At 36.5% G+C, this 25,607-nt stretch overlaps 1 protein-coding gene across 4 annotated transcripts; it reads left to right on the top strand.

The window, feature by feature from the left end:
* The first annotated feature begins 18,531 nt into the window (after window positions 1–18,531).
* Window positions 18,532–24,106, top strand: LOC133824740 (uncharacterized). Of its 4 annotated transcripts, none has more exons than XM_062257716.1 (6): window positions 18,543–18,601; window positions 22,495–22,590; window positions 22,675–23,211; window positions 23,277–23,369; window positions 23,452–23,556; window positions 23,635–24,106. In XM_062257716.1, the coding sequence occupies exons 3-6, from the start codon at window positions 22,981–22,983 to the stop codon at window positions 23,977–23,979; spliced, it is 774 nt and encodes a 257-aa protein (XP_062113700.1). In that variant the 5' UTR covers window positions 18,543–18,601; window positions 22,495–22,590; window positions 22,675–22,980; the 3' UTR covers window positions 23,980–24,106. The 4 variants fall into 4 exon arrangements, with proteins under 4 accessions (XP_062113699.1, XP_062113700.1, XP_062113698.1 ...); XM_062257714.1 differs by lacking the exon at window positions 18,543–18,601 and adding an exon at window positions 21,822–22,392; XM_062257715.1 differs by having other exon boundaries at window positions 18,532–18,601; window positions 22,495–23,211.
* Window positions 24,107–25,607: the final 1,501 nt, after the last annotated feature.

Here is a 25,607-nt window from a genome sequence, read left to right as displayed (position 1 = left end):
TTTCCTTTTCGGCTCTCCTTTTATTGTGCTGGTGATGAGATGAGCAGAGCACATAATGTATAATGAAAAGTGAACAAAATCAGATCGAAGGTTGAGATTAGAGCCCACCAATGCCAGGTTGGTTTCCTCCCCAATAAACCATAAAAACGACAACTTTGGTGACCTGGTACATGCATATAGGTTGAGGGAAGCCTTCGAAGTCATATATAATGTCGTTGGGAAGTGGGAACAGAGGTCTCCCGGTGGGCCTATATAAGTGTATTGAGCAGATGGGAACGAAACCACTGCCATTTGAGAATCCTGCTGCACTTGAATATTATCAGATTGCAACTTCAACAACCGCTGAAAGTGAGCAAGAGAACCTAATTAATCTCCTCAAGCCACCATTACCAGAGTGACGCGAAGACGAAAGAGTGTACCTGTGACGTGGTGGTGTGGCCGATGGGGTGGAGGGTGATGTCATGTGGATGGAGTACACCTGTCTAACCGTGGGTGGAGGAGAGACAAGTCGTGGATGGAGGGAGGGTGGGGTGGTATAGTATATTGTGTTGTAACGCCTTACTAATCAATGACCGTTATGACGTGTGTTTAAATTAGTGTTGGACTCGCTAAACGATGAGTCGTTTGGACTAAAATATGTGATTAAGTAACTAATGGTCATGTATTCAAAATTTTGGTCAAAGGAATCAACATTTTCATTAAAACTTTAGTCTTTACATAGCATCCCGAAATAAAAGTTTGAAAATTGTTTACAACACAGAGATTACAAAATAAGCCGACCAAAGCAGCAAAATAGGGCCCAACCCTAGTTCTCCTGCGATATCTCAATCGTGGCGGTCGAGTAGACTACATATGTACACATCATCTCTAATGCTCTCCAACTCATGGCTGGCCAAGCTTCTCCTTACCCTTACTTGCTACATCACATAGAACTCGTGAGCCAATACTCAGCAAGAAAATATATTTAAACGGATTAAGATAATCAACATAATATAACAACATGCTTAACAGTAATAACTGAAACCAAGCAGTCACATTGTACAAGTAAGTGATCACAGAGTCACACAAGTGAGTATTACGCTTCTATTTATTCAAGTGACATACGAGCCAGTCAAGTGCATAATTCACTCCCAGGGTGGCCTAGCCATAACGGCCTGCGTTCAATATGCATAGTGCCGACCACGGCTTATAAGTCAAGCTTTCCAACCAGGAATAATCATACATACAATATAATCATCATATAAGCAAATACAACACATTCCAATATGCTTAAACAGACATTCACATGCATAATGATAATTATGCTCGTTAATAGGGGCTTGAGCCCTATTTACATTTAACAAACGATCCAAGCCCTAATCATATTTACATTTGATAACCAAGCCAAGCCCTAATCCTATTTACATTTAACAACTGAGCCAAGTCCTAACAACATATCTCACGCATTGGGTGCAGTTTTCTTACCTCGACCTTCGTGCGAATAAAGAAACGACCTCGAGCATTATCCCTCACCCAAGCCTGGCGGAAATCCTAGTCACAACACAAGTATATGTTCACCAGGAACTAACCCCAAAACCCGAGTTCCAAATCGAACTCTAACTCTCAAAACCATTGTTCACAGTTAACGTGTCTCTAAAAATGTCCCCCGAGCCCCAAGCAGACTCCCAAATAAGATTCTCGAGCCCCCGGGCCTAGCCCTTAAATTTCAACAAGTTATCATTTCAGGGCCCCTGGCGCGGTCGCGCCCCGAGAAAGTTTGGGGTTTCTAGGCCATTGGCGCGGTCGCGCCAACCCCTAGCGCGGTCGCGCCAACCCCTAGCGCGGTCGCACCCCTCAACTCGAAACCCAAATTGAAATTCAATTTCCCCCTTTCTGGGACACTAGCGCAGTTGCGCTAGGTCGCCAAAAATGCAAATTGAGCCCAGAATATGGTGTTCTTCCCCAATACTCTAAACCTACGATTTTCAACAAATTTAGGTCCCAATTTCGAACCAACCATATGCTTCTAAATGGATTCTAGCCTAAAAAACATACCACTAGGCCTAGACAACAAAACCCAATACTCCTTTCATCACAAAACAACCAAAAACTAGCCACTAGGAATCAAAATCAAAAGAAATCAAGAACCCCATTGAAATGTCCAAGGCAGGGTTCTCAACTCTTAATTTTGAATTCCTTGGGGATGAAGATGACCCTAGCAACCACTAATCCTAATCCAAATAAGTTGTTTTCTCACAAAAATTCCCTTCAATCTTCACCAAAATCTCAGCTTGGTCTAGTCTTGGATTCCCCTTGAGTGCTCTTCCAAATTGCTCCAAAAGCCCACAAGAAAAGGCTTGAACGTGTGTGAGCCTAAGTGCCCAGCTGATGGCCTAGTGCTATCCCATGTGGTCAAATGACCGCAATGCCTCTTGCCCCATCTAACCTCAAAGGTTACCTCCAAGGACAAAATTATCATTTGGCATAATTCCCACTAATCTCAAATAAGTCTATCAAATCAAGTATTCATCAATTAATTAATGCTACTCACTAATTCCAGGTAATTTACCAAAATAACCCTAAGTTCACCCCGAGCCGAGTATTTTACCCCGTTGTGACTTTTCCGCTAACTTGCTCCCTAGGATAGCCTCGTGCCGGGTAGCTCAAATATATTCACATAATAATGTGGTCACAATTAGAATCACACATATATTTACAATTATAACATCAGCGAGTCAAAATTACAAAAATGTCATTCTAATAAGAAACGATCTCACGGGCATATTTAATACACTTAAACATGCAAGCATAATCATATCATAATACATTTCACATAATAACATGTTCATAACACATAAGCACATAATTAACTCAAATATTGCCTCCCGGCCCCCTAATTAAGGCGCTAAGCCGTATTAAGGAAATTGGGGTGTTACATGTGTAGGGTTTTTTAGTTTTGTTAAGTCTCTTTGGTAAGAGATTAAAGTGACCCAAAAGAAAAATTGGCGGGATAACGAAATTTTACCCCCAAATAAAAAAGTGCCTCATTTTTTTACTGCACTGTAGCGGTTTTTTAATAATGTGCATTTAATATGTTATCAATATAGCTATTCTGCAACTTTTCTGGAACCACGTACCTAACAGTTGTTTCACTAAGAAATATAAAATAATTATTATACAAATATTTAAAAATAAAACTAAAGAATTTAATAATATCGAGTATAGTATTGTTGAAAAAATATTATTACCAATTTACAATAAAAAATTTAAATAGAACATTTATCTGTTTGAAAATGGCATATACTTCCGTATGGAGATCCTTCATAATGACCAAATTTTGACAAAAAAAAATCAATAACTTAATTAAAGACATAACTTAACCAAACAGCAAACATAATTCAAGAATTTCATTTATTATGAGACAACAGTTTTTGTGAGATTGTCGTCACATGTATACTTTTAACATGGAACATTTCTCTATAAATTGTAGTGTAATGCCAATATTTTTTTAGCATTATAAATTAAGATTGTATGTTTTATTATAATTTAATAAATGATTTATAATACTAAATGTCTTTTAGTTAAAAATAAATTATTTAAATAATTTATCTAATTCTGTAATAATATTTAATATTGTTAGTTATTAATAAATAATTTATTATACTATATTTTTTATTAAATATATTTTTATATAAAATATAAATAGAGAATTTTTTTTAATAGGAAAATATATCACAAATCCAGGGTCAGCCTAGAATTGTGGGAGACCTTATATAAAATATATTATTTTTTAAAAAAATTATATACAAAAATTTTTGGGGCCTCATTGGGATCCTAGAATGATGATGTAGCGGATTTCTTCAAACAACCAAAATTGTCTCAAAACAATGAAAATGAGAAATAAATATAGTTTCCTAAAGCTCTAGGGTAATAATATTCAAAAATTACAAATTAAAAAAAAATAGAACTCTTCCAGGCCTTCGTTAGTGTTTCAAACAGTGTAGATACCTGAACCAGCTTCAATTTCATATATCGTAGGTCCCATGCTGGTTCAACTCGAGTCAAAAAATTTGGCCAACGTGAACGCCTATCAAAACACTTAAAAAATCTCAATAGTTGACCTGCTCATCTACTATGTACTTCACATCAATAACACATCATAATTTATTCTTATATTGTTTCTTTGGTGATGATAAAGTTATATGATTGCCAAAGATATAATCATATTAATAGCTCAGCAATGAAAGGGGTATTGTTCGAGTAAATACAAAACTCCACAAGCCAATAAGCTTCTACAATCAACATAACATTTCTGAAATACATTTTCTGCTATTTAAACTTTGGAATTAAAAACTGAAAAAAAATAACAGATTGCTAGTGCTCCCGCGGGTTCCTCAGCTCCTCTCCATTCTAACAAACTCTTGCATCCATCGAGGCTTCACGCGCTTGCGAGTCCCACGCGTTCCCACTCTCTCTGCATTGCTGGTTTGCCCTGTTTCCTTCTCTTCGCTGCCTTTGTCAACTTCCTTTTGCTGCCTGGTTTCTTCTTCGGCTGTTCCTTCTTCCAGCCAGCCTTCTATCCTGGTTTGGGCTTTGTTTGGGTCAATCAATATTGGGCCTGGCCTAATACTACTCCCTTCCTCGACAAAGACCTTGTCCTCAAGGTCGTGGAGATTATATAGTTGGCAGAACTCCAGAAAATTCTCCCACGTGGCATCTTCAGGTGCACTCAAAGACCACTGTACCAGGACTTGCAACTTCCTGTCACTCTCTGCGCCCACTGTCCGTTGAGCTAGAATTGCCTGCGGAATCATAACTGGCTTGTTGTTGATGCTGAGGCCTGGTAAGGGATAGCACTGTGGAGTCGAGTTTCCATGAAACGGTTTCAGCAATGAAACATGAAAAGTCGGATGTATACGACTCCCTTCCGGTAATTCTAGTGTATAAGCTACTGGGCCAGCCCGTGCCTTCACTTTGAATGGTCCGAAGTACCTTCTGAAAAGTTTGGGATTGAGGCGCTTCGCCACGGTTGACTGATGATAAGGTTGAAGTTTAACTAAGACCAGATCGCCAATGTTAAATTCCCAGTCTCGCCGTTACTTGTTTGCCTGTTGCCGCATTCGGTGTTGAGCTTAGAGCAAATTCTGTTTCAGTTGATGTAGAATACGGTCTCTAGAGAGTAAATCTTCCTCTACTGCTTGGATACTGGTGGATCCCCGTGTATATGCTGGAATTGAAGGAGGATCTCGGCCATAAACTGCTCTGAATGGAGTCATACCGATTGCTGAGTGATGACTCGTGTTATAATGGTATTCGGCCCAAGCAAGGAACTTGCTCCACCGTCGAGGATTATCCGCTGTAAATGCTCGTAAATACTGCTCCAAATATCTGTTAGTTACCTCTGTTTGTCCATCTGTTTGTGGATGATATGCCGAGCTCATCTTCAAGGTAGTGCCCATCAACTCGAATAGTTTCTTCCAAAATGCGCTGGTAAAGATTGGGTCGCGGTCCGATACGATTGATCTAGGCAGACCGTGTAGGCGTATGACCATGTTAGCAAATAACTCTGCTACTTTGGTGGCTGTATAATGATTGGGCAATGCTCCAAAATGAGCGTATTTCGTAAATCTATCAACCACGACCAGAATATTAGTTACGCCACCTGAGTTTGGCAACCCAACAATAAAATCCATAGCTAGATCTTCCCATACCCTTTCCGGTATTTCCAGAGGTTGTAGCAATCCAAGAGGGGGATTCGGCGAGTATTTAACTGTCTGACAAACAACACAGGATTGGACAAACTTTCGTACCTCTGCTTTCATATTGGACCAGTAAAAATTTGCTCTTAAGCGCAAAAAAGTTCTGTCAACTCCTACGTGTCCAGCAACTGGGGTAGAATGAAATTACTATATAATTTGCTATTTCAGGTTAGAATGGGGACTGATATAGAGCTTCTGTTTGAAGTATAATAGGCCATCTCGTTCTGAAAAATCAATAACTCCCTTGGAGTCCGTTAGAAGCTGGTTATGTAAGGCTCGCATGTATGGACAGGTGATGTTTTCCCGTTTTAATTCTTCTAGAAATTCAAAACAGGCTGATGTTATAGTCGCTGCCAATAATGAACAGGATCCTTCATGTTGCCGAGAAAGAGCATCAGCAGCTGAATTTTCCTTGCCCGCCTTATATTCAATGGAAAAGTGAAATCCAATGAGCTTGCGAAGGACTTGTTGCTGCTCGGGTGTTTGGATAACCTGTGTAAGAAGCTCTTTAAGACTCTTATGGTCCGTGCGAATGATAAAATGTCGACCAAGTAAATATTGCCTCCACTTTGTAACTGCCTCCACGATTGCTCTTAGCTCCCTGAAGTAAGCCGAAGTTCCAGCGAATTTGGGCCCTAATTTCCTGCTGAAAAATGCAATGGGGTGGCCTTCTTGCATTAGCACGGCCCCGATTCCGACACTTGAGGCATCGACCTCTATGATAAATTCTTTGGAGAAGTCGGGCAGAGAGAGAACGGGTGTCTCCGTCATGGCTCACTTGAGATGATGAAAGGCAGCATCTGCTTGAATCGTCCAGTGAAAGTTATCCTTCTTCAGTAATTCAGTTAAAGGGGCTGCAATGGAGGCATAGTGTGCAACGAATCGACGATAATACCCAGTAAGCCCCAGAAATCCCCTTAATTGTTTGATGTTACGCGGTTGTGGCCATTCCAACATGGCTGAAATTTTTGAAGGATCTGCCCGTACCCCTTTAGCCGACACCAAATGGCCCAAATAATCAATGGTTGGCTGGAAAAACTTGCATTTGTTGGCCTTGGCGAAGAAACAGTGGTCAGCTAGTATTTGTAATACCATTCGCAAGTGTTGGCTGTGGTCCTCCCATGTTCGGCTATATACAAGTATGTCATCGAAGAAAACTATCACACAATGGCGCAATAGAGGCTTGAACACCCGATTCATAGTTGCTTGAAAAGTAGATGGGGCATTTGTAAGGCCAAATGGCATTACTGTGAATTCGTAGTGGCCTTCATGCGTTCTAAACGCTGTTTTATGAATATCCTGTGGAGCCATGCGAATTTGATGGTAACCCGCTCTCAAATCCAGCTTTGAAAATACCTGTGCACCGCCCAACTCATCCAACAGCTCATCAATGGTGGGTATGGGAAATCGATCCTTAATGGTGATATTGTTTAGCGCTCTATAATCCACACAAAAACACCATGACCCGTCCTTTTTTTTCACTAACAGAACTGGTGATGAATACGGACTGTTACTTGTCTGAATGAACCCGTAGCTCATCATTTCGCCTACTAACTTCTCAATGACATCCTTCTGAAAATACGGGTAACGATAGGGTCTAACTCTGATTGGTTGAGTACCTGGTTGTAAACAGATGCGGTGGTCTGCGCCATGGTATGGTGGCAGCTGTGTGGGTTCCGAGAAAACATCAGTAAATGCCGTGAGAATACCCCTGGCTATCTCTAGTAAAGTAGCTTCGATCTCCTCTTTCTCCCCGACTGCGTGTTGATGGTTGTCACGGCCTGCTGCCAACATAAACATTTCTGTCACGTCTCCTTCACACACCATAGAATGCAGCTGAGTAATGGATAATTGATGAGCATCGGACTTCGATGAACCAGCGAGTTTTATGATAGATCCTTGCCACTGAAATTCCATTGTGAGCTCCTTGTGGTCGTGAATGCACGGTCCAAGTGTCTGAAGCCATTGCATACCCAGAACCACATCAAGTCCCCAAATAGGCAAAATGTACAAATCAACCAGGAATTTATGGCCCTGTAATAGTAGCTCAACCCCTCTGCATAACTGTGAACACCATAATGAATTGCCATTGCCCATGTATACCTTAAATCGTTTAGTTTCCACACAAGTCAGACCCAATCTGGCTGCTAATGCCTCTTGAATGAAGTTATTATTACTCCCCGTATCAATCAACACCTCCAACTGCTCCTTGCCGTGAAAGGCTTGAATACGAATATCCTGGGGTCCGTCGAATTAGCTAGAGAGTTTAGACTAACTTCTTCGGTTTGGGAGTCTTCACCATCAGTTATAATTTCCACCCCCGCCTGTGTCTCCTCATCTTCATCCTCGTCCCCTTGAGTGCAGAGAATCAGAACCCTGTTTTTACACTTATGACCGAAGTTGTATTTCTCGTCGCAAGTGAAGCATAAGCCCTTCTCCCGTTTTTCTTTAATTTCAGTCGGTGATAGTCTCTTAACCGGTAATGGAGGAGTGCTCGGTATTGAAAACTTCGAAGTTGCTGGTACACTTGTGTTGGACCCGCTGGAACCCGATCCTATCCCCTTGTGAACTGCTGGAATTGATGGATTCATAAACTTGGGTGACCAATTCGAACGTCCCGTTTCCCCTCGAACATGGCCTAGTAACTCGTCATTGCGATCCTCGAACAATTGGGCCTTCGCCACAGCGTCGGCTAAATCGATGGGTTTAGCCAATAGCAATTCCCTGCGTATTTCACTCTTCAAACCCCACACGAAAAAATTCAAGAAATACTGTTCTGAAACTCCTGTGATTTGAGTCATCAGCGACTCAAATTCCGTCCGAAACGATGACACCCGTCCAGTCTGCACCAGCTTGGAAATTCTACCCAAAGGATCGTCATAAATGGAGACTCCAAAATGCATCCTCAACGCCCTCAAGAATGATTCCCAATCTGAGAACCCTCCTCCCTTCTCCATCCACTGGAACCAGGTCGACGGAGCTCCCTCAAGGTGAAATGCGACCATAGCCAGACGTACCTCCGGTAAGACCCCGTGTAAATTGAAGAATTTGTTGATTTTATAAATCCAATCTTCCACATTCGTACCATCAAAGCGATGAACCTTCACACGTAGCACCTTCAGTAGAGAGTTTATCTCCCGAGAATCAACGGTTGCTGTCGGTCTATGCCCAGACGGAGACCCAATGCCGCTGCTAGCATGTCCGTGAGGTTTCGACAATGGTGTTTGCGATGGATCCACTCGCTCATCCAGGTGAGGTTTCGACAATGGTGTCTGCAATTGATCCACTCGCTCATCCAGGCGAGATACCTGCTCATCCAATCTCGCTGAAAATCGAGCAAATTGTTCCTCTGAATGTTTCTGAAAATTGGTTTCCATTGCCTGAATCATGGCCGCCAGTTCTTCGTTCTTCATGCTGGAGATGAAGATCCAATGAAAGCACCAGTGATAGCTCAGCAATGAAAGGGGTATTGTTCGAGTCAATACAAAACTCCACAAGCCAATAAGCTTCTACAATCAACATAACATTTCTGAAATACATTTTCTGCTATTTAAACTTTGGAATTAAAAACTGAAAAAAAATAACAGATTGCTAGTGCTCCCGCGGGTTCCTCAGCTCCTCTCCATTCTAACAAACTCTTGCATCCATCGAGGCTTCATGCGCTTGCGAGTCCCACGCGTTCCCACTCTCTCTGCATTGCTGGTTTGCCCTGTTTCCTTCTCTTCGCTGCCTTTGTCAACTTCCTTTTGCTGCCTGGTTTCTTCTTCGGCTGTTCCTTCTTCCAGCCAGCCTTATATCCTGGTTTGGGCTTTGTTTGGGTCAATCAATATTGGGCCTGGCCTAATACATATTGTCACAAAGTGATAATTAGAAATGCTGTCGTGAAACAATTGAACTTATTTGTTTTTCTTTTTATATAACATTTTAGTTTCTTAATGTATATATAATTTCTTACAAATTAATGGATTTTTTTAAATAGAGGGACAAGGCCTATAAGCAGTGGCAGACTACTGATTCAACTTAAAGGGTGCTATTTTTTTTAAAATGTAATTATATGCCAAAAAGAACAATTGAGACAAACTTCTGTAAATTACACATATGTAAATATTGAATATCAAACAATTCAAATCGATACAAAATAATATAAAATATACACAATACAATAAAAGTAAAATTTCAACTTATTTTATCGTGCATGCAATTACATATAGTTTATATCTGAAACAATAAATGTTAGAGAACATTAGCTTCACTTAGTTTAGCTATCCTTTATTTGTATCAACTAACTTTTAGTGATTCTTTTCTTTCACTGTAACAGTTTTGGTCAGTTGACTGAGTCGTTTCTTGATTTGTAAAGTGTATTTCTCCTCTATATAAACAAGGCTCTGCTCTTAGATCATTCATGGTCTGAGCATTTCATTTCTCATACACTTGTCTCTCTTCACTTTCTCTTCACTCTCTTAATTCTCACATGGTATCAGGCCTAAAAACGGTCTTCACTTCTTGATTTCTCGCTTCACCAATGGCGACCTCCGCCTCCGACAATGATGATCCTCCACAAAGCACTGCCATAACCCCATCCTCTCCCCCAATTTCTCTGCGTTATCTGTTCAACAACAACAATTTCTTGCTCTGTCACAAGCATTGAATCACGCATTACCCATCAAGTTAGACGGTCAGAATTTTCTTCTCTGGAGTGCCCAGATGGAAAACATTATCCTCGCAAATGGAATCGAGGATTTCCTTGATGGCTCCCACACTGCCCCAGCCCAGTCTATTGATGGTGATCCTGATTTGAACCCAAAATTCATCACCTGGCGCAAGAAAGATAGATTGATTCTCAACTGGCTCTATTCGTCTCTCACTCAAGAATTGATGTCCTAAATCGTTGGTCACAATATGAGTGCTACTGCCTTGTCTGCCCTTCGTCAAATCTACTCCTGAACATCAAACGCTTGTGTTATGCAGCTTCGACTTCAACTACAGACAATTAAGAAGGGTGGTATTTCCATGATTGATTACATCACGAAAGTTAAAGCCCTTGCCGACCAACTAGCTGCCTATTCAAAAAAAGTCTCTGAAAAAGATCATGTGCTCTATCTTCTTGCTAGTTTAAACGTTGATTACAACTCATTTGTTGTTTCTATTACATCCAAATCGAAGGTCGTCACGTTCGAACATGTCACAAGTCTGCTCCTTGCTCATGAATCAAGACTTGAGCAACAACTATCCATTGATGAGTTTACGCCTATCGTTGCTAATGCAGCCTTTCGACAACGATCTCAGCCATGGTCCAAACCCCCTCAAGGTCATGGTCCTCAATCTCATAACCCCAGCCATGGTTCTTGTCCCGCATCCAGTCGCGGACAACCTCCAAGAAACAACAGTTCTGGCCCAAGAATTGTTTGCCAACTCTGTCAACAACCTGGCCATACTGCCTTTCAATGTTACAGGAGGTTCGACTCGACTTTACCAGCTCCATCTGCCACACCCCACAGTCAATCAACTTATGTTTCAGCAATGGTTGCCAACGCCAATATTGTTGCTGATGATACTTGGCTTCTCAATTCTGGGGCATCTCATCACCTCACCCTGAGTTCTTCAAACCTTGATCAAACCAACCTTTGGTACTGAATCTGTGATTGTTGGCAATGGTAAATCTCTTCCCATTAGCTCAATTGGTAAATCACATGTTGTCACCTCTGCTCATTCTTTTCACTTACACAATGTTTATCATGTTCCAAAATTGACTTCGCATTCCAAAAACTTGGACATCCAACTACAAGAAGACAAGTAGTCTGATAGAATATTGTTTTGTTATTTTTTGTTTTTAGTTTTGGGATTTGATATAGAATACCAGATAAATCTTGACTTGAATCGATGTCTTTTCTTTGACTCTTGCTTTGTTCTTCGCAATTGGTGCATTGGTTTTTACAGCCTTAATGATTTTTGCCGATTGGTTCCATTATCACAAAGCTGCTCCAAAATTGGCTTGGTTCCAAGATAGAATCTATGTTGGATCACCATTTAGCAGTATTACTTGGACTTGGGTCTCTTTCTTGGGCGGGACATCAAGTACATGTATCTTTACCGATTAATCAATTTCTAAATACTGGAGTAGATCCTAAAGAGATTCTACTTCCTCATGAATTTATCTTGAATCGTGATCTTTTGGCTCAACTTTATCCCAGTTTTACTGAGGGAGCAACCCCATTTTTCACCTTGAATTGTTCAAAATATGCATAATTTCTTACTTTTCGTGGAGGATTAGATCCAATAACTGGTGGTCTCTGGCTGACCGATATTGCACACCATCATTTAGCTATTGCAATTCTTTTTCTAGTAGCGGGTCAAAAAATTGTTGTGAAAATTTTATGTGTAAGTGTACACAGTCCAACACAAGTAATATAATTATAAGTGAATCGTCTCCACAGGGATTGTTATTAAAAATTTCACTGTGAACACCAATTAATTGCAACTTAGAGATTTAAGAAACTGAATTGAGTGGTTGTTGAAACTAAAATAAAATGGAAGAAATTACAATATGCTTAAAATTAACCACAATTTCTAGAGAAATAACAACAAGAAGAATTATCAATGGAAAAATTGGACTTAAATAGCTAAATCCCCGTATGTCAAAAACTGCCCAGAATACTATAGCATTAAATTTAGCAAATCGCACCAGTGTAACTAGAATTCCCAATATGCTCACTAGATTTTTCCAAAGTTCGTGAATATAGTTCTACCATCCAATTAAATATATTCCTATATCAAATTAGACTTAAGAACAAAAATAAAAGCACCAATTCTCAAAAGTTATGCAAGGTCAGTAAAATACTCCTATTATACTCACTAAGAACAACCTAACAATGGTTATACTCTTGCATCATTCAAGTACACACTACTACATTCAACCTTTCCAGAATTAAATCTAGTTGAATAATTTGCCATTGTTGGCCAAACAACAACAAACAATAATCATGAAAAACACTTGAATGAACAATGGTGATTTTATGTGAATAATGCATTTAAACTTTAATAACTATGACATAGGGTTCTTTAACCATTCAAGTCTCAAAAAGCTTAGTTCATAGCTAAATTAGTATCCAAAATCCAACACAGAGAATTAATATCCATAGGTACTAGAGTAGCTAATTAAAATTAGAAAATACAAAATTAAAGAAGAAAGAATTGAGACAAATCCAATATTGATGATGTGTGAATCCTCCTTGTCCTTCTTTTTTCTCCTTCAGTGGTTGTACTTCTGTTTGTTTTTCTTTTCGTTCTCCGTACTTTTCTCTATGATCACTCTTCAATGGCTGCCACACTACCAGATATGGCTGGTACTTCTCCTTTCTCCCAATTAGGGTACAAAGAATGATCCTCTAAAATTAGTCCCTTCTTTTTCTCCACTTAGGCCCACTAATTTGGACCACCTTTTTGTCCAAAACACTCCAGCTGGCTTCACTGCTGGACCCCTGCCACCTTGGCACGAATTAAAAGAAAATGACACAGCTGGCTTTAATTTTCCACGCCAGCAAGTGAGCTCCGGCATGCTGCAGCATGAATTTTAGCAATCTGGAAAATTTCAGCTTTTGCTTCCAAACCAAACTTCCAATTTTTCATCTTCAATCCTTCCATGGATAGCTTGATTCCCTTTTTTCATAGAAAACTAGAACAAGATTAGTTATTTAATTTCAATTTAAACCCAAAAAATTGCAAGACTCCAATATTAGATCAACTAATTAGATCAATCTCAGCTTTCATGCCCTCACACTTCAGCCCAAAATGGTAGGGTAGAAAGAAAACATAGGCACGTTGTTGAAACGGGTCTTGCTTTACTTGCTCAGACTTCTCTCCCTCTTCACTATTGGCTCTATGCTTTTCGTGTAGCCACTTACATTATCAACAAATTTCCCACTAAAATTCTCAATGCTCAATCTCCTTTTCAAGTTCTCTACCACAAACATCCAGATTTCTCTCTCCTTCATTCCTTTGGCTGCTTGTGTTTCCCATGTCTACGCCCTTACAACAAACACATGTTCATGGGTTATAACACCTCTCACAAAGGCTATCTTTGTCTTGACACCTCTACCAAACACATTTATATTACTCGACATGTTGTGTTTAATGAGCATACTTTTCCCTCCATTCCCTCCGTTATCCCTACAAACAACACAGCAAACACCACCTCTACCCTAGTTCTATTTCCTTTCTCATTTTCCCTTCCTTCCCCTACCATATTGTCTTCTCCTCCTCTATCTTTTGTACCAACTCCCTCCTCAAACCCACCTTCTTCTTCTACTTGCTCAGTACCTTTGCCACATTCCATTGATTCCCCTCCTTTTGAGCAAGTGTTACATGTAACTAACCCCATTATGCAGGATTTCCCATCTGTTTTGCAGGATTCCAGTTCATCTTTGCCGTCTCCACCAGCTGCTGTGAAATCAAATCAGGTTGTCAACTTCCATCCTATGGTCATGCGAGCCAAGAGCGGGATCACCAAACCAAAGACTTATCTTGCAGCCACCACTCGAGATCCACACTTGCCTCCCAAAACTTACAAGCATGCTTTATCGATTCCTCACTGGAAGGCAACAATACAACTAGAACTACAAGCATTAGCTCAGAACTCGACTTGGACTTTGGTCCCATGTCCTACACATGCCAACATAATTGACTGTAAATGGCTCTATAAACTCAAATACAAGGCGGATGGTTCTATAGAACGGCACAAGGCCAGGACGGTAGCTCGCAATTTTACTGAAACTGTAGGAGTTGATTACTTCAACACTTTCTCACCTATTGTTAAGTCAGGCACTTTTTGTGTTGTTCTCACCTTAGCTCTATCCAAAGGTTGGCAATTGCGACAAGTCAATGTCCATAATGCGTTCCTTAATGGTGATCTTTTAGAGACTGTATATATGTCTCAACCCCCAGGCTTCCAAGGTGCTACTCATCCTTCCTATGTCTGTCGCCTCAACGAAGCTTTATATGGCCTTAAGCAGGCACCTAGAGCATGGTTTGCCAAGTTTAGTTCCGCTTTGATCACTTGGGTATTCAAATGTTCTCGAGCTGAGCCCTCTCTCTTCATATTACATCATGCTCAGTACACAATCATTATATTGATTTATGTTGATGACATCATCATAACTGGCAGTGATACATCTCGACTGGAACATTTTATTTCTTCTCTTCATCGGAAATTTACTCTATGGGATCTAGGTACACTTCATTATTTTCTTGGAATTAAAGTCACAAGAACTCACAATCAGCTAGTAGAAATATATCAGTGACATTCTCAAGTCCTTAGACATGTTGGACGATAAACCTACTCCTACTCCTGGAACAGTAGGCAAGCCTCTCTCCAAAAATGATGGCATTATTCTTGAAGAACCTACAGAGTACAGAAGAATAGTAGGATCGCTTCAATATGTCACCATGACTCGGCCAGGCATCGCATTCGCTGTCAACCGAGCATGTCAATTTATCCAAGCTCCAACATTTGTGCATTGGTCTGCATTTAAGTGAATCCTTCGATATCTTCATGGCACTCAGTCTCATGGCATAACATTCACAGCTGCTAGTTCTCTTCCTCTAGCTGCTTTCGTTGACGAGGATTGGGCCTCCAACCCGGATGATCGAAGAAGCACAGGTGGCTACTTGTATTTCTTGGTGATAACATTGTGTCTTGGTCCTCTTCCAAACAGAAGGTTGTTTCCCGTAGCAGCACTGAATCAGAATTTCGTGCTCTTGCAAATGTTGCTGCATAACTCACTTGGTACAAAATTCTCTTTGTTGATCTAAAGCTTGCCTTATCCTCAACCCCTATTATCTGGTGTGACACTGTTTCAGCAGCTGCCTTGGCATCGAATCCCATATTCCACGCTCGCACCAAACATATAGAGATCGACATCCATTTTATTTGAGATATGATCCATCGCAAGGAGATCCTTGTTCAGTTTGTGCCTTCTGGGTATCAAGTAGTGAATATCTTGACAAAGCACCTCTTAGTAGCCCATTTCACCAGCTTATGTATCAAATTGACTGTCCTATCCAGGCCACACAATTTGAGAAGGGTTGTTAGAGAACATTAGCTTCACTTAGTTTAGCTATCCTTTATTTGTCACAACTAACTTTCAGTTAGTAATTCTTTTCTTTCTTTGTAACAGTCTTGGTCAGTTGACTGAGTCCTTGTTTCTTGATTTGTAAAGTGTATTTCTCCTCTATATAAACCAGGCTCTGCTCTTAGATCATTCACGATCTAAGCATTTCATTTCTCATACACTTGTCTCTCTTCACTTTCTCTTCACTCTCTTAATTCTCACAATGAAAGATAAAAATGCTTAGATAAGGTGATTTTATAGAAGGAATTAGAGAAAAAGTTTTTCCAAAACAATAAAAGTCTCAAAGAAGGTATAGTATGTTTTTTATTTGGGAATGCCTTGATAGCGTAATTATATAGAATGAAATGAGAGTAATTGATATTATTTAAAGCACCATTAAAAATAAAGATGTTGGCTTTGATGATTAAGCTAATTCATATACCTTTAAATAAAATTACACTTACTGGGATTTGAAACCATGTCATTAAGATTCATATAAATCAGTTTAACCATCAAGCCAAAGTCTTTATTGTTAAATTTAAGCTTTAATTAAAAACATATACTTTAATTAATTAAAATTATTAAATCCAAATAGTTTTAAATCATGAAAAATTATACTTAGCATCCATCCATCCTCAACACTTAACAACATAGTTCAATTTTAAACTCCGGACAATAATCTCAAAGAAAATAATATCATGCAAACTATGATTAAATAAAATTCAAAAGAAACTAGGATGGACTAATCTAGGAAAAATATCTAACTCCAAATTTTCTCATTCACCGTGGTATCCACCAGTCCCAAAGTGAGCATTTCTTGGAAGTGTAACACCATTATTTTTTCATAAAAATAATACAGAAAATCAGCATTGAAACATAAAGCATAAACGTTGCATTTTATTGAAAAAAAAAATAACTCAGGCGGGATCCTAGTTTTGAAAAGTAAAATCACAACAAATGTCTTGAAATTAATAACAAAATTAATCAAGCAACATTTATTTATTTCAAAATAAAATAACGATTGAAACAACTAAATGTTATTAATTTCCACAAAAAATTGGAGGTTTCACCCACGTATACACTACAAAAAAAACGTCCTATACCGAGAACATAGTACCGAGTACAAGTTCTCGGTATAGATCTTTTACACACCTGCCTCCTTCACGCGGTTCTTTTCATTCTAGTATGTGTACCGATGACCCTATACCGAGAACATATTCTCGGTATAGGGTCTTTACCGAGGTCTTTACCGAGGACGTGTACTCGGTATAGTTAATTCAGACTCCCGCCTTTTTTACGCGGTTATTTCATTTAGTGTGTGTACCGAGGACCCTATACCGAGAACATGTTCTCGGTATAGGGTCTTTATAATCTTCATCTTCCCCAAACAGAGAGCTCATTTCTCTGAAACGGAAAACCTTCAAACCCCGTTTTCTCCGCCCCCCATTTCTGTTTTGCTGGATTTCGGCCCCCACAAACTTTGTTTTTGGTCAAATTTTCCCTTCCAAAGGTGATTTATGTGGCTATAAGGCTTATTGAGGTAATGATTTACAAATATTTCAGTTTTTTTTTTTTTGTATAAATTGTTAAATTTTTTTTCAGTTTTGATTTTTTATAATGAGTTTTTCGTGGTATTTTTTCAGGTTTTGCATTGTATACCAGCGGTTTTAGAGGTATTTCACATTTTCTTTGTAATTTTTTGGTTTTATTTATATTTTTTGCATAAATATATTTAGGGTTTTATTTATAATTTGTTTAATATTGTTAATATATTGTTATTTGTTATATTATATATATAATTTCTGATTATGTAATTAAAATAGGTAAAAATAATAATTTGTGATGAAAATTAGTTAAAAATTTAGTGATATCCAATTTAGAGGAAATAATATATTGTGTAGTATTTTTGTAAAATACATATATAGTTTTAAGATTTAGTTAGTTTAATCCTATAATAAATAATTAATTTATTAGTATGAAAATTTATTAATTTAATAATTTATTTTTTAGGTATATAATTTGACTTTTAGTTATAAATATATGTTTATATGAAAATTTAATATTTGATTGTTTGTTTTTAAGATTGAGTTAAATAATTTTAGTTTTAGATTATTAGATTTGGTTAATAAATTTTGATTATTAGAGTGAGTTTTGTTTATTTAATTTGAATTTTGTTGTTGTTGTTAATTTTTTTATTCTTAGTGTTGATGAATATTGATGCTTTGTTTTTGTTGTTAATTTTTAGTAGAATTATGATATTTTAAATAGAAAATTGAATAATTAATAAAATTTAGAGTAATAATTATAAATTATATAGTCATTTACAATGTATTTGTATTACTTTGTGTATGTTCTGCGACTGGATATTTTTTTATGTATTATTTGCAGGTTTTTAAATTTTGGGATATATGAAAATACAGCCGTTATGCTGCCCAATTTTTTTTAGAATTAAAAATACTCAATAAAATTTATAATTTAAGAAATAGTGAATTGATAAGTTGTATAATATATTTTTAATCATGATTAAATCAAATTAGCAATAACATTATGTAACCAAATTTTAATAAAAATAAACATTAATCCTGAAATTTTATTTAAATAAGTAATAAATCTTAAAGTAATTCTAACGATTTATTCATTTTATATATATATATATTTATGAAATTGTATAATGATATTTTGTAATTTTTGTTTGAAGGTTGGGTATTCGGTTTTTGTTGGACTAAAGAGATTGCTAGCAAGATATTGAAGGCATTGGTAAGTTTTTTTTTAATTTTTCTGTATTTTTTTAATTTTTTTTTTCAATTTTTGAATAATTTATGTTTTTTTATATAAATAATATAATATTAATTTTAATAAAAATATGAAATTATTATATTAGATAGAATGTATTTATTTTTAGGTTTTTCAAAATATGTATTAGTAAAAATGATATTAGGAATTGGAAAATTGTTATATGATTGATTAGTATTTTTTTTAAATTAAATTCTATGTTGTTTTGGTGAATTTTATGTGTATTAAACATATTAGTAAACATATTTAATATTTTTTTAGAATTGTAAAATTTAGAGATATTGTGAATATTAGTAGAAGTACTCAATAAAATTTCTAATTTAATAAATAGTGAATTGATAAGTAAAATAATATATTTTAAAATTAAGATTAAAAAAATTAACATTAACATTATGCAACTAAATTTTAATAAAAATAAACATTAATTAAATAATTTAAGTAATAATTAAATCCTAAAGTAGTTAAATAAATTTTAAACAAATCTTAGAATTTTTTTTTAAATTAATCAAACTATTCAATAAAGCATAAGTAAAATATGTAATTTAATAAATACTAAATTAATATGTAAAAAAATAATATGTGTTAGTTCTGATTAAATAAAATTAACAAATATATTATTAGAAAACCATTATTAAAATTAAAATTAAAATTAAAATTAAAATTAAAATTAAAAAAATTAAATTTAATATTTGTTAGTTTTAATCATTATTAAAATTAAAATTAAAAAAATATGTTTTTAATATTATTTGTTAGTTGTTTTTAATTTTTCTGTATTTTTTTTAATATTTTTTTTCAATTTTTGAATAATTTATGTTTTTTATATAAATAATATATTTTAAAATTAAGAATAAAAAAAATTAACATTAACATTATGCAACTAAATTTTAATAAAAATAAAAATTAATCCTAAAGTAGTTAAATAAATTTTAAACAAATTTTAGAAATTTTGTTTAAATTAATCAAACTATTCAATAAAGCATAAGTAAAATATGTAATTTAATAAATACTAAATTAATATGTCAAATTTAAATAAGTTTAATAATATTTACACTGAAATATATTATAGTTAGATATCATAAAACAACATAATTAACTTCAAAAAGCATAAGACATTAAAAAAAACATATTTAATTATATTTGCTTTTTTCTTTGGTAATAAGAAATTATTACCAAAGATATAATAGTATTATTATCACATAGTGATAATATTATATTTTTTTAGTGTTCATCACAAGAAGCCTTAGACCCGTTTAGAGAGGATGAGTCATTGAAGACTCTTACATTTGCCTCTCTCTGAATTAGGACACACACAAATTGATTGTAAGTTTGATGATTAGTGTTCCGTGCAGTGCTACATTCATACAATGTCGATCGACAAGAGTTGGATTAATTTGACAGATCGATTATCCGATGAGTATGAGGCTGGTGTGATGGATTTTCTCCAGAGAGCCCGGCAGTGCGTTGACTCAAGGGGATTGGTGAAATGTCCGTGTAGGAAGTGTGTCAACGTTGAATTTCAGACGATTGATGTATTAGAAAATCATCTTTTTGTAAATGGTTTTCTACGGAAATATACCAATTGGCATTGGCATGGAGAGGATGAAATAATACCAATGAGAGCTCGGATAGATCAAAATGATGAAGATGAGATGATGGATGTTCTCACTGATCTTATGCAAAATGACAATGACGAACAAGCGGAGAATGAGTGCGGTCAAGAGATACCTACAACTGACTACAGGAGTGGGCAACATTATAACGATTTGTTTGCTGAGATCGAGGCTCCATTATTCCCCGGGTGTCAAAATTACACTTCATTGAATTTCCTAGTGAAGTTAATGCATTTCAAAGTGTTGGGAAAAATTCCCAACAAAATATTTGATGGAATGCTTGAATTGTTACATGATGCATTTCCAGCCCCAAATAAGCTTCCAAAATCGCACTATGCAGCGAAAAGGTTGTTGCGGAAACTTGGATTGGGCTACGAGTCAATCCATGTCTGCAAGCATGATTGCGCACTGTTTTGGAAAGAACATGCTGGAAAAAGCAAATGTCCTGTTTGTGGAGAGGATCGATGGGTGGACAAGAACACCAAGGGAAAGAAAGTGCCTCATAAAGTGATGCGTTATTTTCCTTTAACCCCTAGGTTAATGCGAAAATATGCATCGAGGCACATTGCTCAACATATGAGATGGCATCACGAGCAACGTATAAAAGAAGATGGTGTATTGCGTCATCCTGCTGATGGGAAAGCTTGGAAGGACTTTGACCGAAATAATCCAACATTTGCAATGGAACCCAGGAATGTGCGGCTTGGATTGGCTGCAGATGGATTCAATCCCTTTGGTAATATGAGTCTGTCTTATAGTATGTGGCCAGTAGTGTTGACGACATATAACTTGCCACCATGGTTGTGCATGAGAGAAACTAATTTCATGTTGAGTTTATTAATTCCGGGACCTCATTCGCCAGGAAAAGATTTTGATGTTTTCTTAAGACCATTGATTGATGAGTTAAAAGAATTATGGGTGACTGGTGTACAGACTCGAGATGCAGTCGATGGCAGTTTCTTCACTCTTCGGGCAGCTTTGATGTGGACTATAAACGATTACCCAGCAAGGAGTAGCCTTTCTGGATGGACTGCTCAAGGTTATCATGCTTGCTCTACTTGCAATGTGGCAACACCATCTATTCGTTTACAAAAGAAGGTTGCTTTTTATGGTCATAGACATTTTTTACCAATCAAACATGTCATTAGAAGGGACAAGAAGACATATGGTGTCGTTGAAAAGAGATTACCACCACAGCCATTAACCATGCAAGAAATGTTCACACAAATGAGTTTTATACCTGATTCTCTTCCTGGTAAGCATGTCAGTTATGGCGGCCAAAAAAGAAAGCGTACAAAAGAGCAAGTTGGTTGGCGGAAAAAAAGTATATTTTTTGAGCTCCCATATTGGGCCAACATAATGTTGCGACACAATCTAGATGTTATGCATGTTGAGAAAAATGTGTGTGACAGTTTAGTAGGCACAATAGTTGGGCTGGAGAATAAGACCAAAGACACAGTTAGTGCCAGAGTAGACTTGGAGAAGATGAAGATGAGACCAGAGTTACAGCTGAGGAAGTTGAATGGTCGGATACAAAAGCCTGCGGCCAAATTCACTTTCACTGTGGAAGAAGTTTTAGTGATGTCTTATCTTTCTGGTTGTTCTGTTGTATTATTTAAGTGCAAATGGTTTGACACTAATCGGTCTTCAGGATTAAAGTTTGAGCAAAACATAACGAGTATCAAAACCAGTTCGGAGGCCTTCAAAGATGATAAATTTATCTTAGCAACTCAGGCTAACCAAGTTTTCTACATTGAAGACCTTAAAAATAAATCTCATTGGAAAGTCGTCCAAGAAGTGCATCACAGAAATGTGTGGGACATCCCACTAGTTGAAGAACAAGCGGAGGATGTAGAAGTAGATGTTATGCACGACACTAGTTCCTCTAATTTCCAATTATTCGTTGATCTTGGACCGTTGCCACAAATCAGCTTTGAACGTACGGGGGCTCCATTACAATTTGTTGAGATAGATAATGTTGCAATTGAGGAGGAGAGGGAGGAGGAAATGGAAGAAGAAGAGGAGGAGGAGGAAGAGGAAGTGGAGGAGGAGGAGGAGGAGGTTGAATATGAAGATGATGAAGAGGAAGATGAACACATAGAAACCGATGATGATAGTGAAGATTATTATAGTGATAATTAAGTGGTAATTTTATAATATGTTGAAGTAATTATTTTTAACAATAAATAATTTTATATTGTCATTTTTAACTGATAAATGTAATTTTAATATCGATTAATTTGACAGATATGGCTGATGTTATTGCTCAATCTCACGGGGGTGATGGTGGAGGATGCGATCCTCCACGTGGACCGGCAGATATCCCAGCTGATTGTGAACGAGGTAATATTTTACACATTGATATACTCCTTAAAATTTAACAATTAATCCATATTAATTTTAAAATATTGAATTTGCATACAATAGCGCCTCCAAGTAAACGTGGACGCCATAAGGGATTGAACACGCGGGAAAAGAGGGAACAGTTGGGGCGTCCTCTCCCTCTCGAGTGGGATGTGCGGGGGAGAACATATAAAGAGATCGGAGAGTACAGCTCAAATTTCTCAAGAGAGCTCGGATTACTTGTTCGACAGTACACAGATCCGGACTGTCCTCAATGGTCAAAAGTACCAAATGCCTCGAAAGAAAGAATACTTGCACATTTGGAAGTAAGTAGTTTATGTATTTTTATGTTAATTCTCATTTTATGTTATATATGATATTTACTAATAAATGTTTGTAAATTATGATGATTTGTTTGATATTGGGCGTACTAGATATGGAGAAGGGCATATGCCTGGGATCTTGAGAGGCATTGATACTTCGTGTGCTAAAAAGTATTCTGACTGGAAGTACGATATTAAAGAGCACTTAACGATTAATGGGCCACAAAATCGTTATGGTGGTTGCACGGATACGCAGTGGCAAAAAGCAATTGATTTTTTCCGTCGCCCAGAAATTACGGTATTAATTTCTTGCTAAACTTAACTATCTTAATTAAATATATTACTAACGATAACTTTTTGCAGAAACGTTCTGTGGTCAACAAGGAAAATAGAAAGAAATTGAAAGAGCTTAGCTATGGAGGTTCTCAGTCAATCCCAGCCTTACGCTATAAAAAGGTTAGTTAATTAATTATTTTTTAGTTTATTTTTCTTATTTACGTTTAATTATTAATTTTATAAAAATATATGTACGTGACAGCGCAATTTAGAGACTGGGCAACTTGAGTCCATCCCGGATAGCTGGATGGATACTCACCATAAATCAGGCACAGGGTGGGTGACAGAGACAGCAAAAAATACTTGGGTACGTTAAGTTTTTTTAAACATTTTTCAAATTTTTAATTGTTTCAAAATTTTAATTACATTATACATTGTATCACAGGAGGAATTGCGTGCATACCGCGACACACAGCAGACACAGGCAACTGATACTGAGAGTTCCACACCAGTTTCGAGTGCGCCTGAAGATGAAGACATATCTTTGGTACAAAATGTCTTCGGAAAACGACGGGGCCACCAGAAAGGATATGGACGTATCCTTAACATAAGGGACCGAACTCCATTTGATTTTCGTCCTTCACAAACTAGAGATGAAGAGTTGTCTGAGATGAGAGAGCGTCTTCGACAGTTAGAGGAGCATGTCCGGACTCATTGTATCACCCCGGGATCTCAATCTGCCCCACCACCACCACCCGATGATCCTGATGTTGGAGCACCGACTCAGTAGGACTTATGTATGAATTTTATTACAATTGACTATTACATTATCATGTTTAAGACAAGTCTTTATTTTAATTCAACGAATACACTCTTATGTTTTTATTTATATCTTTAATATAAGTGTTTTAATTTTATTCTATTTTCTTATATTTAATTCAAAATAAATAAATAAATAAATAAGGGAATAACAAATATAAAAAAAAAATTGGGGACAAGTCTATACCGAGGACATTGTCCTCGGTATATACCACCAAGATGTCGGTATATACCAGTACGATGAGAAATTGGGGTTTGTTGTACCGAGGACATTTGTCACTTTCTACCGAGGACATTATCCTCGGTAAAACTTATACCGAGAACATTTTGAATGTCGTCGGTAGACGTTTTGTTTTACCGACGCGGCTGTACCGACAATTGTATACCGACGACATTGTCTCGGTATAAGATATACCGAGGACATTTCGGCTTATACCGAGGACATTTGTTCTCGGTATAGGCCCTGATTTTTGTAGTGTAATAATTAATAGGCAGCCTGTTTGGCATTGTTTTCTGTTTTTCGTTTTCAAAGTTGTGTTCTCAGAAATGAAAACAGAAAACGGTTTTTGTAGTGTTCAAAAAACAAGAGGTGTTTGGTTACTGTTTTCTAAAAACTATTTTTTAGTTTAATTTTTTTAAAATCTTAAATAAAATATTAACAAATATAATTACAAAGAGAAAAATATTTTAAAAGTTTGTAATAAATAATGAGATAAAATAATTTGAAAAAAAATGATGAAAAATAAGAAGTGAGAAAGTAAGGAGAGAAAATTTGAAGAAATAGAAATTGAGAAGAGAGAAATTGATCCAAGAAAAAATGAGAGAGAATATGATGAGAAAGAAAGTGAAGAGAGAGAAGTGAGTAGAGAGAAAGTGATGAGAGATGAAATGACAAGAGAGAAAAAATAATGAGAGAGAAAATGATGATATATTAAGTGATGAGAGAGAAATTGATGTGAGAGAAACTGAAGAGAGAGAAAATCATGTGACAATAAATGATGTTAGATAATAATAAATAAATAAATGATGTGAGAAAAAAAAAAGATAGCAAATTTTTTTAGAACAACAGAAAACAACTTTTTGTTGTTCTCAAAATTTTCTGTTTTTTGTAGCTTTGTTTTTAAAAATTGTTTTATGAAAACAACGGCAAACACCCCAACTTATTTTCAAAAAACAGTTTTTAACTTTTAAAAACAAAAAACAGTTTCTTAGTTAAGGTGTGAAACACCCTCACATCACTTGATTTTTTAATCATGTTGACGCAGTTATATATTATAATCATGCTCACAAAATAAAGTATTGTTATAAACAAGAAAAATTATATATTAAAAAAAACAGAAACTACCTAAGAAGTAAAAAATATTATATAGACAAAAGCCCTAGTCCCACAAAACATTCTAAATAAAACATTGATATAAATGCATGTACAACTTTATTTAGTTTTTTTTTTTTTAGAGCCCACCACAAAAAAGTTTTAGTGCTTTTAAGAATTATTTAATAAATTGACTTGTGAAAAGTACAATACATCATACTTATATATTTATATTTATATATATGTTTCTTGTAAATTGACTATAATTTTTGTTTTTTTACGTGACT

This window comes from Humulus lupulus, chromosome 3 (assembly GCF_963169125.1).
Source record: "Humulus lupulus chromosome 3, drHumLupu1.1, whole genome shotgun sequence".
Taxonomy (NCBI): domain Eukaryota; kingdom Viridiplantae; phylum Streptophyta; class Magnoliopsida; order Rosales; family Cannabaceae; genus Humulus; species Humulus lupulus.
The sequence above is the reverse complement of the archived record's forward strand: the minus strand, read 5'-3'. Positions and strand labels throughout refer to the sequence as shown.